Raw genomic sequence first — 23,229 nt, 5'->3', positions numbered from 1 at the left:
GACATTACATTATGAGATGCTAAGAGTTAGTCCAGTCAGAGTTTGGAGTATCACGTCTCCAGTCAGAGTTTGGAGTATCACGTCACTCGTGTGCTCGACCTACTTACTCCTCAAAAAAACACCGTACACAAAGATTGTAAGAACCACATCAATTTTGGTATTGATTTGTCCATGTTCAAAGGACTTCTACCACCAGATCCAAACTTCTCGCTTCACACATTAGGCTGCACTGCAGAATTTGAAAAGTAACTGGAATAAATTGGGCATTTATTTATGCTAATTAACTCGCAAGATGGATGGACGCAGTTGTTCACGTACCTGATCCGGCAGCCGGCAGCTTCCGTGGAGCTGATAATTTGCGTTTTGAGGTGCCATGTGACGTCAACGGCGGAGGGGTCGTGGCCGTACCTGCCGTCGATGGTGAAACGGAGGTTGGGGCTCACAGAGCCCAAGAAGTCGCGGAAGAAGGCCACAACCAGGTCCTACCCTATCATGAATCGCGCTGCCGGGGAAAACACAAATTATCAGCTCCTCTTACACGCAGCACCTCGGCTTAGTCCGCTCCCGCCGCCGGCCTCCACAGCGCCTTCCGCCGACCGCCAGTGCCCGCCCCCGGCGCCCATCACCCCATTGTCTTTTCGCTGCAGCTGCATGAGCACGACACAGGGGACAGTAAGCAGCAGCAGCACGAACACACAGGGCGGCCAGCGACAGAACAACATCATCAGTACGGGCCGGCCACAAGCACACGGGGCCGACGGCGGGTAATAGCAGCACCTGCAACATGACGGGGCGGCGGCGTCTCGCTGGTAACCCTAACCCTAGCTCGCCGGCCCAGGCAAATTGGGTGAGCCAGAGAAAGAGGACTGACCTAGCCGTCGCCTCCGCCGAGGACCACGGGGAATCGCTGGGAGGAGCCGCCCTCGTCTTCCGTCGAGCACCAACAGAGACATAGGGGCGGCAGGTTTCGACTTTCGATCCAGGTGGATGGGCGAAGAGGAGAGCGAGAGGGATCTGTAGAGAGGCACGGGATCTCGGCGGCGGCGAAGGGCGACTCCTCTCGGATATCGATGCCGGCTCCTCGATAGCCTCTCGGCGGCGGAGCGGGAGGCGGGGCGGCGACGGTGGAGTGGGAGAAAGAGGGAAAGAGAGAGGTCGCAGCGGGAGGGGGTGGATCGAGAGGAGGGGTCGCAGCGGGAAGGAGAGAGAGGGAGCGATCGTTGGGTTTTTTTTTTGGCACCGGTTTTTTTCGCAGAAGGATAGCAAGTTAACGGAGGTGGGAGGAATGACGAAAATAAAACAGAGGTGGAAGGATGACGAAAAAAACCAGCGAAAATAAACCGCGCGGACTATTTATCAAGTCGTCTATTAGGAGTAGATATATGTTATGGATAGTCTTATGAGCACGTCTGAGATACTTACTTCTGCACTTGCTCCGTCAAAAAAGAAAATCAAAGTCCTCTGAACCAACGGCGCGGCCGATGCTGGCCTGCGCTGACTGTGAAATGATGATGCACACGCAGAGGCAGAGCTCCAAATCGAACCCCGTCTCGATCCAAAATCCCCGCAAATCCAATCCCACCTCCGATCCGTCCGCCGTCCTCTCCTCACACCACGGGTTTGCGCCGCTGCAGGGACGACCAGGTACACTGCCCAGCCTCGCCCCCGTCCGCTGCCCTCCCACCGCCGCCTCGCATTCACCGCCGTGCAGCCTGCCGGAAGGAGTGCGACCCCCTAGCCGGCGTCAATGTCACGCCTCCAGCCCCGCTCCTCACGCGCCAACGAGCTGCTAGACGAATTCAAATATCATCTGGGCTCCGGGACGCTCTGGCCGGAGCTCGCGCACCAACTGTTCGACGAATTGCTGCGCCAACCCGTCCCGGTTTCAGCGCGCGCACTCAACGGCTTGTTTGCTGCCCTCGCGGATGCGCCGCCCTCGGCCAACTGCGCAGATGGCCCTGCCCTAGCCATCAATCTCTTCAACCGCCACCGGATATCACCTAACATTTACACCTACAACATACTAATTGAGTGCTGCCACAGAGCATGCCGCCCAGACCTAGGGCCTGCCTTCTTCGGCCGCCTCCTCAAGACAGGCATCACAATGAGCGTCATTACCTACAACAGCTTATTCAAGTGCCTCTGTGACATGAAGCGCACGGAGGAGGCTTCCGACGTGCTGCTCCACAGGATGCCTGACGACCTGCCTGATGTCATCTCCTACTCAGTAATTCTCAAGAGTTTCTGCGACAGTGGGAGGAGCCAGCGTGCGCTTGACCTGCTCCGGGTGATGGCCAAAAAAGGTGGTGACTACTCTCCCAACGTGATTTCATACAACATGGTAATGGATGGCTTTTTTAAGGAGGGTGAAGTAAGCAAAGCACGTGTTCTATTCCACGAAATGATACAACAGGGGGTTGTGCCTACTGAGGTGACATATAGCTCCATAATCAATGCGCTATGCAAAGCAAGAGCAATGGATAAGGCGGAGGTGATCCTTCGACATATGGTTCGTAGTGGTGTCCAACCACATGATAGGATATATAATACCCTGATCCATGGATTTTTAACTTCAGGTCAGCTGAAAGAAGCCTTTAGGCTGTTGAAACTGATGACAAGCCAAGGTGTTATGCCAAGCGTTGTTACCTACAACTCACTCATGACCTACCTTTGCAAGAATGGAAGATTCAAGGAAGCTGTAGAACTTTTTTATTCAATGGCTGTGAAGGGCCAAAAACCTAGTGTCGTCTCATACTCTATAATACTCCATGGGTACGCTATAGAAGGATCCCTTGTTAAAATGATTGATCTCTGTGAGCTGATGGCAAGAGACGGAGTTGTACCTAACCTCCATTGTTTCAACATACTGATTAATGCGTATGCTAAGTATGGCATGATGGACGTGGCCATGCTTTTCTTCGAAGACATGTTGAAGCAGGGTGTGAAGCCTAATGAATTCACTTATTTAACTGTGATATCTGCGTTTTGCAAGATGGGCAGGATGGATGATGCGATGGAAAAATTCAGTGAGATGATTAATATGGGAGTACCACTTGACACAGAAGTTTACATGTGCATGGTTGAGGGTTATTTGAATCTTGGCGATTCCATGAAAGCCAAGGAATTTATTACCAAAATGAAGAACAGGGATGTTCATCATAGGCCACGGAAAGGTAATTGATGAACACACCATCTTTGACTTGGTTACCCGTACTGGTGAGAGGCCTGATCCTACTACATTCACTAAAATGATCGATGGATATTGCTTATCGCCAAGATGGAGAATGCATTCAGAGTACTTCATGCTATGATATCAGTTGGCGTGAGGGCTATTGTTGTTACACAGCACTTAACTTACCATGGTTACGCTCCCATCTTCTTGATATGCTCTAGATGTGTTGTTATCCTGATTGCTCCAGCGTGCACTAGAATTAGAGAAGTGTGAATCGAGCCTTATGGTTGTTAGCTGCTGTTTATCGGTAGTTGGATATATTGCCTAGTTCGAATTTCCTCAAGGCACTGCAGTATTCAGGGTGGATAGTGACCTGGCTGATTAGGTGTTGCATGCATAATTCCCTGTGTCTATGTCTTATGTATACTTCATATATCATGGATGAAAAGGGCATTTTGTAGGCCTTGCATGTTTGTGTCATTCCAAAAATGACCTATTGATAAGTTACAGTTGAGAGTTATTGCTGTCTTTCGGGGAGTAAGAGAACAGAAGAATTTCACTTCTCTGCTATAAATGATTTCTAAAGTCCAAACACTACAATTGGCCATTGATCATGAAGCTTTAGCATTTGCGCCAAATGGTTACTATGACGATATTATTAGCTGAGTTCTTCTTCCTGGCAGCACCTTGCTGTGATGATGATACTGTATTAGCCATTATGCTTATGCCTATATGTATCATTTCAGTTCAAGTTTGGCATACTTGACTCATATGTTTTACACTCGCTGTTAAAAAAACCTGATCTGCGTTTGAGCAATGAAGACATCATGGTGTGGGTGTGGCAATTATTTGCACTGCTGCTGCCTCTGCAATGGCTTTGAACTCCATGTCAGCTCTTGGATAGTATGTGGGCTGTCCTCTGTGTGAAGTGCCTCTCCTTCCTTGCAAGGACGCTCTTGACAACAAGCTTTGCGCAGCAGAAGAGGTTCCTCATTTCGCAGGCCTCGATCCCCACCGTGCTTGGCTTCCAACCCCTCCTGAATAAAAATTCTTCCCACTCTGATTCTAGATCACCATTCTTCCATTCTGCATTCTTCAGCTGCTTCTTTGACCGCAGTATACAGACACACTCTCACATTATGGATTGCAGCTCCATCCCGGTCTTCTTTGTCCTCTGATTGATATCAGGCCGCTCACTGTCCCTAATGAAGATAGAGAGCAATGACGATTTCTCGGTGATGAGATGAAATATGTAGAGTGGCCCATGACTGTTGCTGAAGAAGCAGATAAGATGTCAGCAGTGGCCCAAAATCTACCTACAAGTTTACAAATAGCTGATGACTATCAGCAAGTACTGTACCACATTTCTCAGTTGCAACTTCAGATGGCCATCTATATATTATTTTCCTATCTAGAAGCATAGCTTTTTTAAGAAAATGATGTAGACGCATAGGTGGAGAACTGCCGTCGACATGTTTTCTTGTGAACTTCTATGATTTATTAGAAGAATGTAAAAACACGGGAGAAAGAAAAGAAGTTTTGACTGACAAGATTGATGATAATCTGTGAGAGATTCTAATCTCATTCTTGCTTACATATCATTTTGGGCTAATTAGTACTCTGGTATTCTTTATTCTTTTCTAGGGACAATTTAGTACCATGTGCCTTTAAATCCTTGGTACACACTTTATATAATCTCTACTTTTAGAGCAACTCCAGCGCAGGGACCCAAACGGACACAGATTTTGTCCGCTTTTTATCCGTTTGGGTCTCCTGTGCGCCAAGCGGACATGGGGCGGACACTGTGGGCATCCAACGCGAGAATGAAAAAGCGGACATAGCGGATATCAGCTACACCAGGCGAGCGCGGACGAGGTGGCGCGGCGAGCGGGGCGGGCGGGGCGAGCGGCCGCGGCGGGCGGGACAAGCTGCAGGGCGAGCGGGGCGGGGGAGGTGGCGCGGCTCACGGCGGCGCGCGCGGGGAGGCGTGGTGAAGCAAGCCGCGGCTAGTTGCCGGGCGCGCGGGGGTGGGGCGAGGTGCTCGGGTGCTCTCCGGTGAGCACGGCGGCCGCCTGCGCATGGGGCCTCGCTCCTCCTCTCGGCGTGGGTGGAGGTAGACGCCAGCTCGTGGGTAGTCGCTGCTACGTGGGACCAGGGGCGGACACGAGCGGACGACAGCGGTCGACGAGAGTGTCCGCTTCTGTCCGCTTCGTATCCATTTTTTTCTATATTTGGGTCAAGTTTGGGTCGGGGAGGACAGCAGGCGGACGCGCGCGTCCGTTTGGGTCGCCCCGTTGAGTCAAGTTTTATGTTCGGATGACCCAAACAGATAAAAGGATCTCTTTCTTGGAGTTGCTCTCAAAGGGGGAGTTGAAACATCGTTGTGTTTCGTGCCCCCTCCCCATCGATCGAAGGGACGCACCCCATCGATTTTTCTCCGAGGAACCGCACGTCCGACCGCTTTTTTGTGTGTGGCCCCTCCTTCGATTTTTTTAATCTGTGGACCCACCTATCAGCACAAGAAAACGCATGATGAAGGTAATAACATTCCGATAGTCTTATTTTTATAGCCATCCGTCGACTAAAGAAGATTAGTCTTCTTTCTTCCTGCTCTGTAAAACTTTAGGAAGAGTTGCACACTTCTAAGGGCAACGTCATCTGTTTATACACCTGTTAACCATCGGGAGATCGAGACCTCATAGATTATTTTTCATGCTACAAGATGGATCTGTATGTGATGATCTTTTCTTTGGTACATTAGGCGTGCATGTGGATTTTGAGTGCGACCAATTAGAGACGGTAACACAGAATACAGTCAATCTGTTTGGATGGCAATCTACTAAAATGATATGCGTGTGCGGCATGCAATCCTGTTACCGACTGGTCTTTGTTAGACTTTTTTATTTTTACTTTTGTGTTGTTGTGAATGTTTCATACTCCCTCCGTTCCGAAATGTAAGTCTTTATATAGATTTCACTAGATGGACTACATACAGAGTAAAATAAATGAGTTCATACTTAAAATGCATCTATATACATCCGTATGTAGTTTATAGTGGAATCTCTACAAAGACATATATTTAAGAACAGAGGGAGTACTTTGGTTCTAATAAAGATGGTTGTGTACGCCATATGATGTGGAGGCCGAGGGTCCAACCTCCATTCACAAAAAAGAAAATACACCAGAAGAAAATACATCAGGGAGATTACATCAAAGATTACAATAGATGTGACTAGATCCCTAAGAAGTACGGTCGGTTTATGCTCTGCCAATATGTCGACTACATCACAAAAAAAGTTTTGAAACTACCAAGAAGATATATATTTGAGCACACCCTCTAAATCATAGTCGGGCAAAGTTAAGACTCGAGATTGTGCTTAAGTTCTCTAGCTGTTGATAGGAAGATCCTTAGAGCAATTAGCTATATGAAGTTGCCACGTCATATATAGTCAACATAATAGCCAACTCATACTATGCCATTAATACATGGCTCATCATTTTTCTCAAAAAGAGCGTTGGAGCCCATGCTACAGCCGGCTGTAAATCTACAACAGGCTTCTCTTCTCTCTCTTCATCCATCTCCTCCAACTAGATATAAACCTGAGGCGGCAATGTTGGAGAAGAGGCGTCGGACTTTCCACCATGGCCATCGGACTTTGGGTCTTTTACATATGTGTCCCTAACTTGAACCCACTACTCACATTTGTCCCTAATTCGAAAGCCTGCTCAAAAATGCCCCTCCGCCGTTAGGTGCCCTTATAGAAATGCCCTTCCATGCCGTTTCCGTCAGGTCAAAGGCCTTTGACCGTCTACCGGACGTTTCCTGGACATTTTGCCCCTGCCTCCATGTGTCGCTTACATGTGGGGCCCACTTAGAGAAAAAATAAAAAGAAAAACATTTTCTCTCACCCCCTCTCTCTCACTTACATATGGGCCCAACTAATAAAATGAAAAATAAAACTTGATATGGGTCGGTCATCGTTCTATTATTTTCTGAAACGTTATTTACTGATTTATTTGAGGGCTGGACCCACTAGTCAGCTTTTGTAAAACGAGTGTAATTAGAACTAATAATAGTTTAGGATAATCTGGGATTAGGCTAACTAAAAACACGCCGGCGCCAGCGCACGAAGACACGACGGCAATGTACGGGAGAACGCCGGAGGAGTCGAGTGGCTGCAAGATCGGGCTTGTGAGGGTGCGGGAGAGAAGCTTCAGTGGCCTGAGGTGGCCAGAGAATGTGGGGTGCCGGGGAGGATGCGAAGTTGTGAGCTTGAGCGGCGGCGATGGGAGGTGCTCGCCGGCAGAGCTGCTAAGGGAGGCGAGGATAAACGGGAGCAGGCGGGAGGATGTTCAGGAGGAGATTTCAAAACTCAAGAACCCGAGGTAAGGCGGCAGTGCTCACTGGTGGAGGAGATCAAGCGGCGGCGGCGTGACACCGGAGCTGGGGAAGACGAGGAAGGATCCGTCACTATGGGGCGTTTCAATCCAATTAATTGCACAGGAAGATGAATTGGAGAGCGGTCGGACTATCAGACATTTTATTGGAGCTCTGCACTGTCGCTGGCCGTGCGCGCGCGTCAACGCCGACGATAGTTGCTTTGCTATTCCTTGGCAAGAGAGAGAGGGAGAGGGCGGTGGAGCACGGCGAGCTGGTGACCGGGCGCGGTGAGCTGGTGGAGGAGCATGGCGAGCCAGCTCCAGTGGCGGCTCGAGGACCGGTCCGCTGGCCGTCGCATGTAGTTCGCCGGAGATGAGAGAGACCGCGAGGTCGGGAGATAGAGAGATAACTTTTTTCTTTTCTTTATTTTTTGCTAGGCCCCACATGTAAGTTAGAGAGAGATGTGGGAGAGAGGTTTTCTTTTTCCTTTTCTGGGCCCATATGTAAGTGAGAGAGAGAGGTGTGAGAGAAAGTGTTTTTATTTTTATTTTTTCCTAAGTGGGTCCCACATGTAAGTGACACATGGAGGCAGGGGCAAAATGTCCAAGAAACGTCCCGTAGACGGTCAAAGGCCTTTGACCTAACGAAAACGGCACGGAAGGGCATTTTTATAAGGTCACCTAACGGCAGAGGGGCAAATTTGAGCAGACTTTGAAATTAAGGGCAAATCTGAGTAGGTGGTTCAAGTTAGGAACAGAAATGTAAATGGCCCTCGGACTTTCCACCATGTCCAGTTTCATCAGTGGGAGTGAGCGCAACTTAGACCAAACGCCTAACCTTGAGGGACTTGTTTCCGTACCGAATTTTTTTTATTCATGTTATCACATACATTTAGTGCACTTGTCGGTTCGCTTCATGATCTTTGTATATACGTACTTTGTTCCGTTCCTTTGTTTCTTTTGCTCGCGCTGTTAAAAAACAAAACCCCAAAACTTTCATGTTCTTCTTTGTTTTCATTTGGTTTGGTTTTGTATTACCTTCTTTTGTGTTCTTTTTGGTTTTTCTTTTTCAGTTCTTATTGGCTCTTTGTTTCTTTCGCGTTTTGCTTTCTAGAAAAGAAAACCCAAAGAGATTTCCTTGCCCTTCATTTTTCTTTAGTTGGTTCTTTTTGTCTTCTTGAAACTGCTTCAAGAAAACAAAGAAAATATTTCCTTGCTTTTTTGCTTTTTCTTTGGAAACTTATTTGATTGCCTCTTTGAAAAACTCGCAAAAAGATTTCTCTTTGATTCTCTTTACATTCTTTTTTGCCTTCTTTAAGAAAAAAAACAAAATCAACAAAGTTATTTGTGTTGTGTTTCTCTGGATACTTCTTTGCCTTTCGAAAATATTTCAATAAAAGAACAAAAGGATTTGTCTTTCTTTTTATTTTGTTTTCCTTTCATTTCCTTTGTTTGTTCTTTTTGGCATTTCTTTGTTGCTTCTTTTTGTGTTCCTTTAATTTTTTGTTTAATTTGCAAAACTAAAAACTCTAGAAAGATTTCTCTTTTGCGTCTTATTGAGTCTTGTGTTTCAAAAAGGGAAAACAACAAAAACATTTCTGCTTGGTTCTTATTTGCTTTATGGTTGAACTAATAAAAAGACCAAAAACATTTCCATTGTCTTCTTTTCTTCCATATAGTTTACAGCTTCAGTCACGGCGACACTTGCACTATATCATTATTCACGATATTCAAGTTATGCAAGTGACAAAGCAATAATGACGATTATTTGGTAAAGTGGTTGTTGCAGAGAAAGCTGGTATGATCATGTTTTGTTTCGTTTATGTACAGATGTTTAACTCCATGATTTCTTAACTGTGTCTTATGATAGTTATCCTATGCATAATTAGAGTTTAGTGATTCATACTTTCTCATGTTGAGTTTCAATTAACTAAAAGCTTATATAATGAACTATCTTGAATGTCAACATGCATTAAAATGTGGCATAATGTGATATGTTAACATGGTATTCCCTCTGAAGTAGTCAGGTAGCTTGACTTGGCACATGTTTACACATCCTTGATCAATTCCAATTAAGCCTCAAAACTATTATGAATTTATAATATAGTATCATGTTCATATTACTACTTAACTTTTGTTTATTGAAAATGCATGATTATGATGGATATGCTCTGTACTTTGTCGTTTCCTAGTCTATTGCTAGCTTTTGCCTGTACTAAGCGAGAATTCTGCTTGTGCACTAAATTATTGATCCAAATTTTACACCATAAAGAGTCCACTACACCTACATATCATGGCTTTAAATAGTCATTCCAGGTAAATTGTCTTTGTCTGGCCCAATCTTTTGTTGTCTAGTTTTCTGTTCTTCTTGTAATGGCTGAAAATAAATAAATCGATTCTATCCGAAAAAACCCAAAAAGGGAATCAAACAAATAAAGTTCAAAGTGCAAAGTTCTAAAGCAGCTACTACAAGAAGAATGGGGATAAACGTGTCTTTCCATTCTTCAAACTCTGAAAACAACCTCCCAAAATAAGGCTTCACAAGCTTGCCAGTTTTACCAAAATAATGGCATGGCAATCATTGCTCCCCTCTGCAAAGGCCTATCTATTTTACTTTTATGTTGTGTCGTCACCTTCCTATAGCACCTACTCAGAGAGCATAGTTATCATTCTTAGTTTAACATGCATATTGTCTAAGTAACATCAGGTGATGCATGAGTGTGATGCTCTATGCTAAATCATAATGTCTAGTCACTGCTTGAACTTCTTTGGTGTCTTGCATTTATGTTTTTCTTCACGAAAGACTGCCGGGATACCATGTTGTCATATTGCATCATGTTCATTCTGATCATGTTGGTGTTTGATATGCTTTATATAACTTGCTAGTTGATTGAAATATTATCATGAGAGAACTTAGTTGTTAAACTTTTTTTATTCATGCGATTACTCTCATAGGATAGATGTAAAGTGATCATGGACCAAATTTCTATGCATACACCAAATAAATGTATTTGTAAATGTTTTCTTTGTCGCGTCACCTTATCAACTGAGTTGCTTGAGGACAAGCAATAAGCTAAGCTTGGGGGAGCTGATATGTCTCAAACGTATCTAACTTTTTGAGCACTTTTGCTACGTTTTTGCCCTCTAACTTGCATAATTTGAATAAAAACTACTCTAGACTGACGCCGTTTTCAGCAAGTTTTCAATGGTGTTATATTCTGTTTTAAAAAGGTGTCCAATAAATTGAGAAAAACATAGGGATTTTTTCCAGGAGAAAAGAGATACAGAGCCAGAAGATGGAGCCACGGGTGCCCCGTGGCTCCAAATGGCTAGACCACATGAGAAGGGGTGGCAGGAGCCCACAAATCTCCGTTGCACTGCCTCTTGACACCTATATTTTTCTTTCAACTGGAAAAACTTTGATATATTTTTTCTAGAATTTTCCGCGATACATAGCCGCTGCCAAAATAGTTCACCTTCTTGGAGGGCTGTCTGGAGGATGATCTGGCCTCCATAGAGTGGGATTCTTCGTCATCATCATCACCAACCTCTTCTTCATCATCACCATCATGATTTCCCCACACATGTGAATAATTTCTTTTTACTCACATGGGGTGGATTGTAACTGGATGAGATCTCTTAATAGACGCGGAGTTTGATAGTGTCATCCCTATTACCCTGTATGTTCTGAGACAGATATTGCTATGAGTTTGCTATACTTAATACTTGACACTAGGGCCCGAGTGGCGTGATTTTAAATCTGGACAAGACAAGGGGACTGACAACCCCCTTGCCAAGTTTGGTGCAAGCATTTGTATCGTGTTTGTGTGCAGGTGTTGTTTACATTGTTAGCGTGGTGACTCCTGCTGGTTTGATAATCTTGATTCTTAACTGAGGAAAATACTTTATACTGTTGTGCTACATCACCTTTCCTCTTCGGGGAATCTAACAACTCCTACAAGAGTAGCATCATTCCACAATCCAACTACAATCATTACATCGCTTTTGCTACTAATAAATTCTCCCGAGCAAGAATTTGCTTCCAGGCGTGGTTGAATTAATAACTCAATTTTTAAGGCTTATAAATATTGTTAGACTCCTCTTGTGTTGAATCAATAAATTTGGGTTGTAATACTTTCTTCGAAGACTGTCGCGATCCCCTAAACTTGTGGGTTATCACTTCCTCCCCAAGAGCATCGATTAAATGTATGGACCGTCCTCCAAAGGGCAAAGTGAAGCTCAATGTAGATGCATGCTTCGATGTGTATTTCCTCCATGGCTCTCTGGTCGAGGATTGTTATAGGGAATGATAAAGGTGAGATGGTTGTGGCAAGAAATAAGAAGCTTGACTCGTGCTTGGATGTTCTAACCACGAAGACTATGACGCTCTGTGTTGGCCTTACGCTAGCATTATTGGTGGGATATAATTGACTAATTGTCAACTCAGATAACCTAGAGGCAATCGAGATGATGAAATATGATGGGCGGTCTACGGTCTTTGCCGATTGCTAACCGATGGCATGTGAGTTTGTTATCTCATCTTTTGAACATTGCCCAAGGTAGGATAACTCATTAGCGCATGAATTGGTGAAATCAGCATTCAACAAGGTCTACTTTCTGTAGTGAATGGTTTGACGAGGCCCCTTTATAAAGGTTGTGACTCTATCACTAGTTAATGAAGTGGTTTTAGTGTCAAAAAGAAAAACTCCGCACACATTGTTGTGTGTTTTTGAGAGTTTTTTAGGGTCTGTTTTCTCTCAGATTACACTCATCATCTGAAGAGTCCATGAAGGGCCTATCTTACTTTTGTTGTTTTCTCAGCGGGTTGAGGTGGAAGTAAGCACTAGCACCCGTTGCACACATTTTTTATGAGAAACTTGAACCCCTTTATTCACATATCAAGTTCATATGTTATACAAACACCATCAGGTGGATTTGACAGCCACACCAAGCATCCACACCCATCTCGGAGAGAACTCCAAGCCATCCTGTGAGCTTGCATATTCTATCCTCTTCTTTCATGTCTAGAGATAGTTTCATGAAATGATTCAGAGCCAAAATTTCATGCACTATTTGACCATATGAACCTCCAATACATTCCTGTATTGAGTTGATAGCACTCAGGCAATCACTCGACACACATCCTCATCCTACCAGAAGATCATTTTCCAGAGATAAAGCCTCTTAGTAGGCAAGTGCCCCAAGAGTCTCCAAATCTGTAATACCTTCAAAATTAATGGTCAAAGCTCCTTCAACCATACCATTGTGATTGCATGCAACTGTTGGGAAACATAGCATGCAATTTCAAAAAAATTCCTACGCTCACGCTAGATCTATCTTGGAGATGCATATCAACGAGAGGAGGAGAGTGTGTCTACATACCCTCGTAGACCGAAAGTGGAAGCGTTTGATAACGCGTTTGATGTAGTCAAACTTCCTCTCATTCCGACCGAACAAGCACCGAACGTACGGCACCTCTGAGTTCTGCACACGTTCAGCTCGATGACGTCCCTCGAACTCTTGATCCAGCAAAGCGTCGAGGGAGATGAGTTTCGTCAGCACCACAGCGTGGTGACGGTGATGGTGAAGTGATCTGTGCAGGGCTTCGCCTAAGCACTACGAAGATATGACCGAGGGTGTAATCTGTGGAGGAAGGCACCGCACATGGCTAACATATGTCGTTGTGTGTTCTAGGCGCCTCCCTCCCCTCATATATATAGGTGGGAGGGAGAGGGAGCAGCCAAGGGGGGCGCCCCAAGTAGGGTGAATCCTACTTGGGGTTCTGATACGTCCATTTTGCATCATGCTTTTATATCGATATTTATTGCATTATGGGCTGTTATTACACATTATGTCATAATACTTATGCATATTCTCTCTTATTTTACAAGGTTTACGCGAAGAGGGAGAATGCCGGCAGCTGGAATTCTGGGCTGGAAAAGGAGCAAATATTAGAGACCTATTCTGCACAACTCCAAAAGTCCTGAAACTTCACGGAGGCATGTTTTGGAATATATAAAAAATACTGGCGAAAGAATCAACCAGAGGGGCCCCACACCCTGGCCACGTGGGTGGGGGCGCGCCCCCTTCCTCGTGGGCCACCTGGCAGGCCTCCGGTGCCCATCTTTGGCTATATGGTGTCTTTTACCCTGGAAAAAAAATCAAGAGGAAGCTTTCGGGACGAAGCGCCGCCGTCTCGAGGCGGAACCTTGGCGGAACCAATCTAGGGCTCCGACGGAGCTGTTCTGCCGGGGAAACATCCCTCCGGGAGGGGGAAATCGTCACCATTGTCATCACCATCGATCCTCTCATCGGGAGGGGGTCAATCTCCATAAACATCTTCACCAGCACCATCTCCTCTCAAACCCTAGTTCATCTCTCGTATCCAATCTTTGTCTCAAAACCTCAGATTGGTATATACCTGTAGGTTGCTTGTAGTGTTGATTACTCCCTGTAGTTGATGCTAGTTGGTTTATTCGGTGGAAGATCATATGTTCAGATCCTTTATGCATATTAATACCCCTCTGATTATGAACATGAATATGATTTGTGAGTAGTTACGTTTGTTCCTGAGGACATGGGAGAAGTCTTGCTATAAGTAGTCATGTGACTTTGGTATTCGTTCGATATTTTGATGAGATGTATGTTGTCTTTCCTCTAATGGTGTCATGTGAACGTCGACTACATGACACTTCACCATTGTTTGGGCCTTGAGGAAGGCATTGGGAAGAAATAAGTAGATGATGGGTTGCTAGAGTGACAGAAGCTTAAACCCTAGTTTATGCGTTGCTTCGTAAGGGGCTGATTTGGATCCATATGTTTCATGCTATGGTTAGGTTTACCTTAATACTTCTTTTGTAGTTGCGGATGCTTGCAATAGGGGTTAATCATAAGTGGGATGCTTGTACAAGGAAGGAAAACACCTAAGCACCGGTCCACCCACATATCAAATTATCAAAGTAACGAATGCGAATCATATGAGCGTGATGAAAACTAGCTTGACGATAATTCTCATGTGTCCTCGGGAGCGTTTTCCTTCATATAAGAGTTTGTCCAGGCTTGTCCTTCGCTACAAAAAGGATTGGGCCATCTTGCTGCACTTTATTTACTCTTGTTACTTGTTACCCGTTACAAATTACCTTATCACAAAACTATCTGCTACCGATAATTTCAGTGCTTGCAGAGAATACCTTACTGAAAATCGCTTGTCATTTCCTTCTGCTCCTCGTTGGGTTCGACACTCTTACTTATCGAAAGGACTACGATAGATCCCCTATACTTTTGGTTCATCAAGACTCTTTTCTGGCGCCATTGCCGGGGAGTGAAGCGCCTTTGGTAAGGAAAAATTTATATAGTGTGCTAAAATTTACTGTCACTTGTTACTATGGAAAGTAATCCTTTGAGGGGCTTGTTCGGGGTATCTTCACCCCGACCAGTAGAGCAAAGAGTTGCTCCTCAACCTACTGAACCTACTGAAAATGTTTACTTTGAAATTCCTTCGGGTATGTTAGAGAAACTGCTAGCTAATCCTTTCACAGGTGATGGAACATTGCACCCCGATTTGCACCTAATCTATGTGGATGAAATTTGTGGATTATTTAAGCTTGCAAGTATGCCCGAGGATGTTATCAAGAAGAAGGTCTTCCCTTTATGTTTGAAGGGAAAGGCATTGACATGGTTTAGGCTATGTGATGATATGGGATCATGGAACTACAACCGATTGAAATTGGAATTTCATCAAAAGTTTTATCCTATGCATCTTGTTCATCGCGATCATAATTATATATATAATTTTTGGCCTCGCGAAGGAGAAAGCATCACTCAAGCTTGGGGGAGGCTTAAGTCAATGTTATATTCATGCCCCAATCATGAGCTCTCAAGAGAACTTATTGTTCAAAATTTTTATGTTCGGATTTCTCTCAATAATCGCTCCATGCTCGATACTTCTTGTACTGGTTCTTTTATGATGAAGACTATTGAATTCAAATGGGACTTATTGGAAAGAATTAAACGCAACTCTGAAGATTGGGATCTTGACGAAGGTAAGGAGTCAGGTATAACGCCTAAGCTTGATTGTGCTAAATCTTTTATGGATACCGATGTTTTCCGTGAATTTAGCACTAAGTATGGACTTGACTCTGAGATAGTAGCTTCTTTCTGTGAATCATTTGCTACTCATATTGATCTCCCTAAGGAGAAGTGGTTTAAATATAATCCTCCGATTGAAGTAAAAGTAGTTGCACCTATTAAAGTTGAAGAAAAGACTATCACTTATAATGATCCTATTGTTCCTACTGCTTATATTGAGAAACCACCTTTCCCTGTTAGAATAAAGGATCATGCTAAAGCTTCAAGTGTGGTTCGTAAGAGTAATACTAGAACACCTACACCCCCTGATCAAATTAAAGTTGAACCTAGTATTGCTATGGTTAAAGATCTCTTGGCTGATAATATTGATGGGCATGTTATCTACTTCTGTGATGAAGTTGCTAGAATTGCTAGACCTGATACTAAAAATAAACATAGACCTGTTGTAGGCATGCCTGTTATTTCTGTTAAAATAGGAGATCATTGTTATCATGGCTTGTGTGATATGGGAGCTAGTGCAAGTGCAATACCTCATTCCTTATACAAAGAAATTGTGCATGATATTGCACCTGCTGAGATAGAAGAAATTGATGTTACAATTAAGCTTGCCAATAGAGATACTATTTCACCAGTTGGGATTGTTAGAGATGTTGAAGTCTTGTGTGGGAAAGTTAAATATCCTGTTGATTTTCTTGTTCTTGGTTCCCCACAAGATAATTTTTGTCCCATTATATTTGGTAGACCCTTCTTGAATACTGTTAATGCTAGGATAGACTGCAAAAAGGATGTTCTTACTATTGGTTTGGGGGATATGTCTCACGAGTTTAATTTTGCTAAATTTCGTAGATAACCCCATAAGAATTGCCTAGTAAAGATGAAATTATTGGTCTTTCTTCTATTGTCGTGCCTCCTAATGATCCTTTATAACAATATTTGCTCGACCATGAAAATGATATGTTTATGAATGAAAGAAGGGAAATAGATGAAGTATTCTTTAAATAGGGACCTATTTTGAAACACAACTTGCCTGTTGAAATCCTAGGGGATCCTCCTCCACCCAAGGGTGACCCCGTGTTTGAGCTTAAACCATTACCTGATACTCTTAAATATGCTTATCTTGATGAAAAGAAGATCCTGTTATTATTAGTGCTAACCTTTCAGAGAAGGAAGAAGAGAAATTATTGACAACTCCGAAGAAGCACCGCGCTGCTATTGGATATACTCTTGATGATCTTAAGGGCATTAGTCCCACTCTATGCCAACACAAAATAAAATTGGAGAAAGACGCTAAATCGTTTGTCGATCACCAATGACGGTTAAATCCTAAGATGAAAGAGGTGGTAAGAAAAGAAATACTAAAGCTTCTGGAGGCAGGTATAATTTATCCCATTGTTGATAATCAGTGGGTAAGCCCTGTCCATTGTGTCCCTAAGAAGGGAGGTATTACTCTTGTCCCTAATGATAAATATGAATTGATCCCACAAAGAATTGTTACAGGTTATAGGATGGTAATTGATTTCCGCAAATTAAATAAAGACACTAAAAAGGATCATTACCCCTTACCTTTTATTGATCAAATGCAAGAAAGATTATCCAAACATACACACTTTTGCTTTCTAGATTGTTACTCTGGTTTCTCTCAAATACCTGTGTCAAAAGAGGATCAGGAAAAGACTACTTTTACTTGCCCTTTCGGTACCTTTGCTTATAGACGTATGCCTTTTGGTTTATGCAATGCACCTGCTACCTTTCAAAGATGCATGATGGCTATATTCTCTGATTTTTGTAAAAGATTGTTGAGGTTTTCATGGATGATTTCTCCGTATATGGAACTTCTTTTGATGATTTCTTGAGCAACCTTGATCGAGTTTTGCAGAGATGTGAAGAAACTAATCTTGTTTTTAATTGGGAGAAGTGCCACTTTATGGTTGTAGCGACCAGACCTCAAACAGTCTAGTCTTTGTGCATCAGTGTCATCCCTGGATCGGTAATGCTGACACACACAGTACTTGAAGGATTTATAACAGAGTAGCAATCACACACTTATTACATCGAATGTCTCAAAAGAGAACATAATACAATAAATACGGCTTAAGGCCATCTAAAAATGATAACGGCGGAAGGCTTGGAAGATAAAGTGAGTCCATCAACTCCAACGACATCACTGAGTATAAGACCACGACCTATGGCACCTTACTTGTCGTCTGAAAAGTCTACAACATGATACGTTGCAGCCCGAAAACGGGTCAGCACATGGAATATGCTGGCAATGTAACACATCGAGAGTAATGAACAGAGTAATGCTATCACCACATGCATATTTGGCTGGTGGAAAGCTCTATGGTTACAGTTTTGCGAAAGCCAATTTTTCCCTACCACAAAGGAATAAATTTTATTTAACTATCATGGTGGTTGTTAAACATTGAGAAGGTACCTCCAACTCAATCCCTATTAAGAACGTGATTAACCCAATCAAATTAAATTAAGTAACATGATGATGAGATTCACATGATAATCCAAGAACTAGATACTCAAGATGTCCATAACCGGGGACACGGCTAACCATGATTAGATTGTACACTCTGCAGAGGTTTGTGCACTTTTCCCCACAAGACTCGATCTCCTCCGTTGGATTTCTCGCACTACATGGTGTTTGAGAAACGGATGACCGAGACACAGTCTTTCAGAAGCGTTAGCACCTTACGGTGGGTAGACCGGTACACCTACATCCCCTACATCTGCTAGTCTACCACTGTAAGAGTTCACACAACTTAATCAACTATGCTAGAGCCCATAATAGCTTGTGGCTGCACACGGAAGTTTCTAGCATGAATAATCTCATGATCCCTTTGAGTCTGGGTGGCGGTCCATAGGATGATCACACGGGTACTCCGGGATATCCAAAAATACAGGCAACACTAGGTTCTCCAGGTGCCTCCATCCACCCAGATGTAAATTAAAGTAGCCACCTTAAGTTGAACCATTAATTAACAATCTCACATCTGTCATGGAAAAATTCACTCAACCCCAATCCACGTCTACGAGCATAGCATAGCAATATAAGCAAACGTAGAAGTAACTCCCAATGGTTTGATATAAACAGGGCAATAGGTAATACCTCAACTACTTCCCAAAACCCACATTTTAATCAGATCCTAATCATGCAATAGTTTGAGGATTGATCTAATGCAATAAAACTGGGTGGTAAAAAGGTATAATCAAAGTGTTACTTGCCTTGCTGATGATCCGTGAAACCTAGAGACTCGTAGTAGCATGCTTCGCACTCCGGGTACTCTATCGCAAACAAACAATACATACATAAGCAATCAAGCAAGGGTGCACGGATAAAACTCAAAATAAGAGATCTAACCAGAAAGTTCAACTTAAGAACTCCGGTTTGCAAAAAGAATCAAATCGAACGAAGCAACGAAACTCAAACGGCGAAAGAAACAAGCTTCATTTACTAATCTGGACCTAAGTCAAATTTTACAGTAGCAAAAACTTGTTTGAGTTGGTTAAACAGAAAGAGGGTCTCGAGACGAAGATCTAGACGCTTGAATCGCCTGATTCTGATAAACGAGCGAAAAGATAAACTAAAACGAAAATCGGATCAGAAATCGCAATCGAAAATAATCGCGGAAAAATTTGAAGAAAAGAAAACTGACGAACAGGCTAACAAACGAATGTTCATTGTCTGTAACTATCGGGCGAAAACCGGTCGTTAAAACGAACGTACGGACGAACTCCCGCTAAATAGATAAACCGAGAAAACCGGCGAACCGATCTAAAAAAACGAACTAGGGTTCTAAAAAAAACCGGCGGCGGCGAACGGCGCGTTACCTCCGGCGAGGCGGGGCTCGGGCGGCGGGGTTGCGGCGGCGGGGCGACGGCGACGCGGCGCAGTGAGGGGCGGCGGCGGCGCGGCTGCGGGGGCGGGGCTGCGGGCGGCGGGGTTGGTGGTGGTGGCGGGGTTCGGGGGGGGGGGGGGGGTATTTAAGAGGGGAAGGGGGCGGCTTGGAGGAGGGGGCAAGGCGGCGGGGAGGAGGAGTCCGGCTCAGACTCCGGTCCGAGTCGGCAGCGGCGGCGCGCGGTCTCCAGGTGGGAGACGGCGGCGCGGGTGAGATGGGCCGGCTCGGCTGGGCCTCGGCCCAGTCGGGCGCTAGAAGTTTTTTTTAAACAATTCCGCCGAAGAGAAAATAAAACCTAGAAAATAAAATAAAAATCTAAAAATTCCAAAACAAATTTTCACCGTCTAAATAAAATATTTAGAACGAGATGAACATTTTCTTGGCCCTAAAATGCAATTTTGAAAACGTGCACATTTTCTAATGCAAATAAAATTGCAATAAAATCCAAATAAAATCAAATATTTGATTTTAATATTTTCCTCCAATATTTCAATTATTTTGGAGAAGTCATATTATCTCCTCTCATATATTTTAATATGAAATATTTTTCGGAGAGAAAAATAATTAAAACCAAAATCCTCGTTTCAATATTTGATAAAAAATCAAATATGAAAACCGGGAAATCCCCAACTCTCTCCGAGGGTCCTTGAGTTGCTTAGGATTTCGAGGATCGCGAACGAAAATGCAATAAAATATGATATGCATGATAATCTAATGTATAACATTCCAAATTGAAAATTTGGGATGTTAGAAACCTACCCCCCTTAAGATGAATCTCGCCCTCGAGATTCGGGTTGGCTAGAAAATAGGTGAGAGTGGTCCTTCCGTAGATCTTCCTCTCGCTCCCAGGTGGCTTCATCCTCGGTATGGTGACTCCACTGAACTTTGCAAAACTTGTAACCTTGCTGCGGGTGACTCGGCTGTCATATTCGAGAATTTTGACTGGTTTCTCCTCATAGGTCAAATCGCTATCCAGCTGAATCGCTTCCAGTGGCACTGCATCTCTCAGTGGTATCTCAGCCATCTCCGCGTGGCACTTCTTCAGCTGAGAAACATGGAACACATCGTGAACTCCTGACAATCCTTCGGGCAACTCCAACTTGTAAGCAACTTCTTCCATACGCTCCAAAACTTTATATGGTCCTACAAAACGTGGCGCTAACTTTCCCTTAACTCCAAAGCGCTTCACTCCTCGAAGTGGTGATACTCGAAGATACACTCTGTCTCCGACTTCGTAAACTGTCTCCTTGCGTTTAGAATCCGCATAACTCTTCTGCCTGGACTGGACTACCTTGAGCCTATCGCGAATCAACTTCACTTTCTGTTCAGACTCTTTAATCAAATCTGGTCCAAACAACTGGCGGTCTCCAACTTCGTCCCACAACAACGGTGTCCTGCACCTCCTTCCGTACAGAGCTTCGAAAGGGGCCATCTTCAAACTGGATTGATAACTGTTGTTGTAAGAGAACTCTGCATACGTCAAATTGTCGTCCCAACTAGATCCATAATCTAGCGCACAAGCTCTCAGCATGTCCTCCAAAATCTGATTGACTCTCTCGGTCTGTCCGTCTGTCTGTGGATGAAAGGCTGTACTGAACTCTAGCCTGGTACCCAAAGTTTCGTGCAATTGATTCCAAAACTTCGAAGTAAACTGGGTTCCTCTATCTGATACAATGGTCCTTGGAACTCCATGCAGACATACGATCCTGGTCATGTATATCTTTGCCAACTTAGCACTTGTATAAGTGGTCTTTACTGGGATGAAATGAGCTACCTTCGTCAAACGATCGACTACAACCCATATCGAGTCATAGCCTGAACGAGTCCTGGGCAATCCTGTGGTAAAAATCCATGCCTAGCTTATCCCACTTCCATTCGGGTATCGACAATGGTTGTAGTAATCTTGCTGGCTTCTGATGCTCTACCTTTACTCTCTGACATACATCACAAACTGCTACATACTCCGCAATATCCTTCTTCATTCCGGTCCACCAGAAACCGTCCTTTAAATCCTGGTACATCTTGTTATTTTCTGGGTGAATCGAATATGGTGAATCATGGGCCTCTTGTAAGATCAACTTCCTGATCTCCGGATCATTGGGCACATAAACGCGGTCATCAAACCATAAGGTATCGTGCTCATCCTCACGAAATCCCTTGGCTTTTCCTTTACTCATCCTTTACTTTATCTCAGCAATTTCCTTGTCTATCTTCTGAGCTTCTCTGATCTTATCCATCAAAGTAGACTGAATCTGCAATGCTGCTACATAGACTCTCGGAACTATTTCCAAACATAGTTCGCGAAGATCCTCTGCTAACTCCTTGGGTAACTCTCCAGTCATGAGTGTGTTGGCATGGCTCTTGCGGCTCAACGCATCAGTTACTACGTTAGCCTTCCCTGGGTGATAGTGCAATCTCATATCATAATCCTTAATGAGCTCCAACCATCTCCTTTGCCTGAGATTCAACTCCTTCTGCGTGAAAATGTACTTCAAACTCTTGTGATCCGTGTACACCTCACAATGGTTTCCGATGAGAAAATGTCTCCATGTCTTCAACGCGTGCACTACGGCTGCTAACTCCAAATCATGTGTAGCATAATTCAACTCATGGGGTTTAAGCTGTCATGAGGCATATGAAACAACTCTTCCCTCCTGCATTAGCACTGCTCCAAGTCCTCGACGAGAAGCATCGCAATATACTTCATAATCCTTGCGTTGATCTGGCAGAATCAACACTGGCGCTGTAACCAAACGTTTCTTCAACTCCTGGAAACTAGCCTCAAATTCCTCCGTCCAATTGAACTTGGTGTCCTTCTTCAACAACTCCGTCATAGGCTTTGCAATCTTCGAGAAATTCTCAATAAATCTCCGATACTATCCTACGAGTCCAAGAAAACTCCGGATTTCTCCAACTGTCGTGGGTGACTCCCAATTTGTCACAGTGTTAACCTTGGTGGGATCTACTGCTATTCCTTCTCCGGATATAACATGTCCAAGGAATCCAACTTCCTTTAACCAAAACTCGCACTTGCTGAACTTGGCATATAACTGATGTTCTCTGAGCTTTCCAAGTACCAAACGCAAATGCTCCTTATGCTCTTCTTCATTCTTCGAATAGACCAGAATATCATCAATGAACACTACGATGAACTTATCCAAAAACTCCAGAAACACTTTGTTCATCATGTTCATGAAATAGGCGGGTGCATTAGTCAGGCCAAATGACATAACGGTGTACTCATATAGCCCATACCTTGTGGTAAAAGCTGTCTTGGGTATATCCTGCTCTCGAATCTTCAACTGGTGGTATCCTGACCGCAAATCAATCTTGGAAAATACTTTAGCTCCTTGTAGTCGGTCAAACAGATCATTGATCATCGGCAGTGGGTACTTGTTCTTGATTGTTACTTCATTCAATCCATGATAATCAACAACCATCCTCAACGATCCATCTTTCTTCTCCACTAGAAGTACGGGTGATCCCCAAGGTGACGAACTTGGGCGAATATATCCTTTATCCAGTAACTCCTTAATCTGCTTCTTAATTTCTTCCAAATCCTTAGCGGGCATCATGTATGGTCTCTTAGATATTGGCCTAGTGCCCGGCAAAAGCTCAATCAAAAACTCGATGTCTCTATCCGGTGGCATGGCTGGCAACTCCTGTGGAAATACGTCAGGG

General features: G+C 43.9%; 1 protein-coding gene across 1 annotated transcript; it reads left to right on the top strand.

Annotated features, from left to right (window-relative positions):
* The first annotated feature begins 1,494 nt into the window (after positions 1 to 1,494).
* On the top strand, positions 1,495 to 4,258 carry LOC109767320 (uncharacterized). The gene has a single exon (XM_020326085.4). It carries the CDS (start codon positions 1,748 to 1,750, stop codon positions 3,179 to 3,181), a length of 1,434 nt encoding a protein of 477 aa, XP_020181674.1. The 5' UTR covers positions 1,495 to 1,747; the 3' UTR covers positions 3,182 to 4,258.
* The last annotated feature ends 18,971 nt before the right edge of the window (positions 4,259 to 23,229 follow it).

This window comes from Aegilops tauschii, chromosome 6 (assembly GCF_002575655.3).
Source record: "Aegilops tauschii subsp. strangulata cultivar AL8/78 chromosome 6, Aet v6.0, whole genome shotgun sequence".
NCBI classification, from domain to species: domain Eukaryota; kingdom Viridiplantae; phylum Streptophyta; class Magnoliopsida; order Poales; family Poaceae; genus Aegilops; species Aegilops tauschii.
Note: the sequence above shows the minus strand (reverse complement) of the source record. Positions and strands in the feature narration are given on the sequence as shown.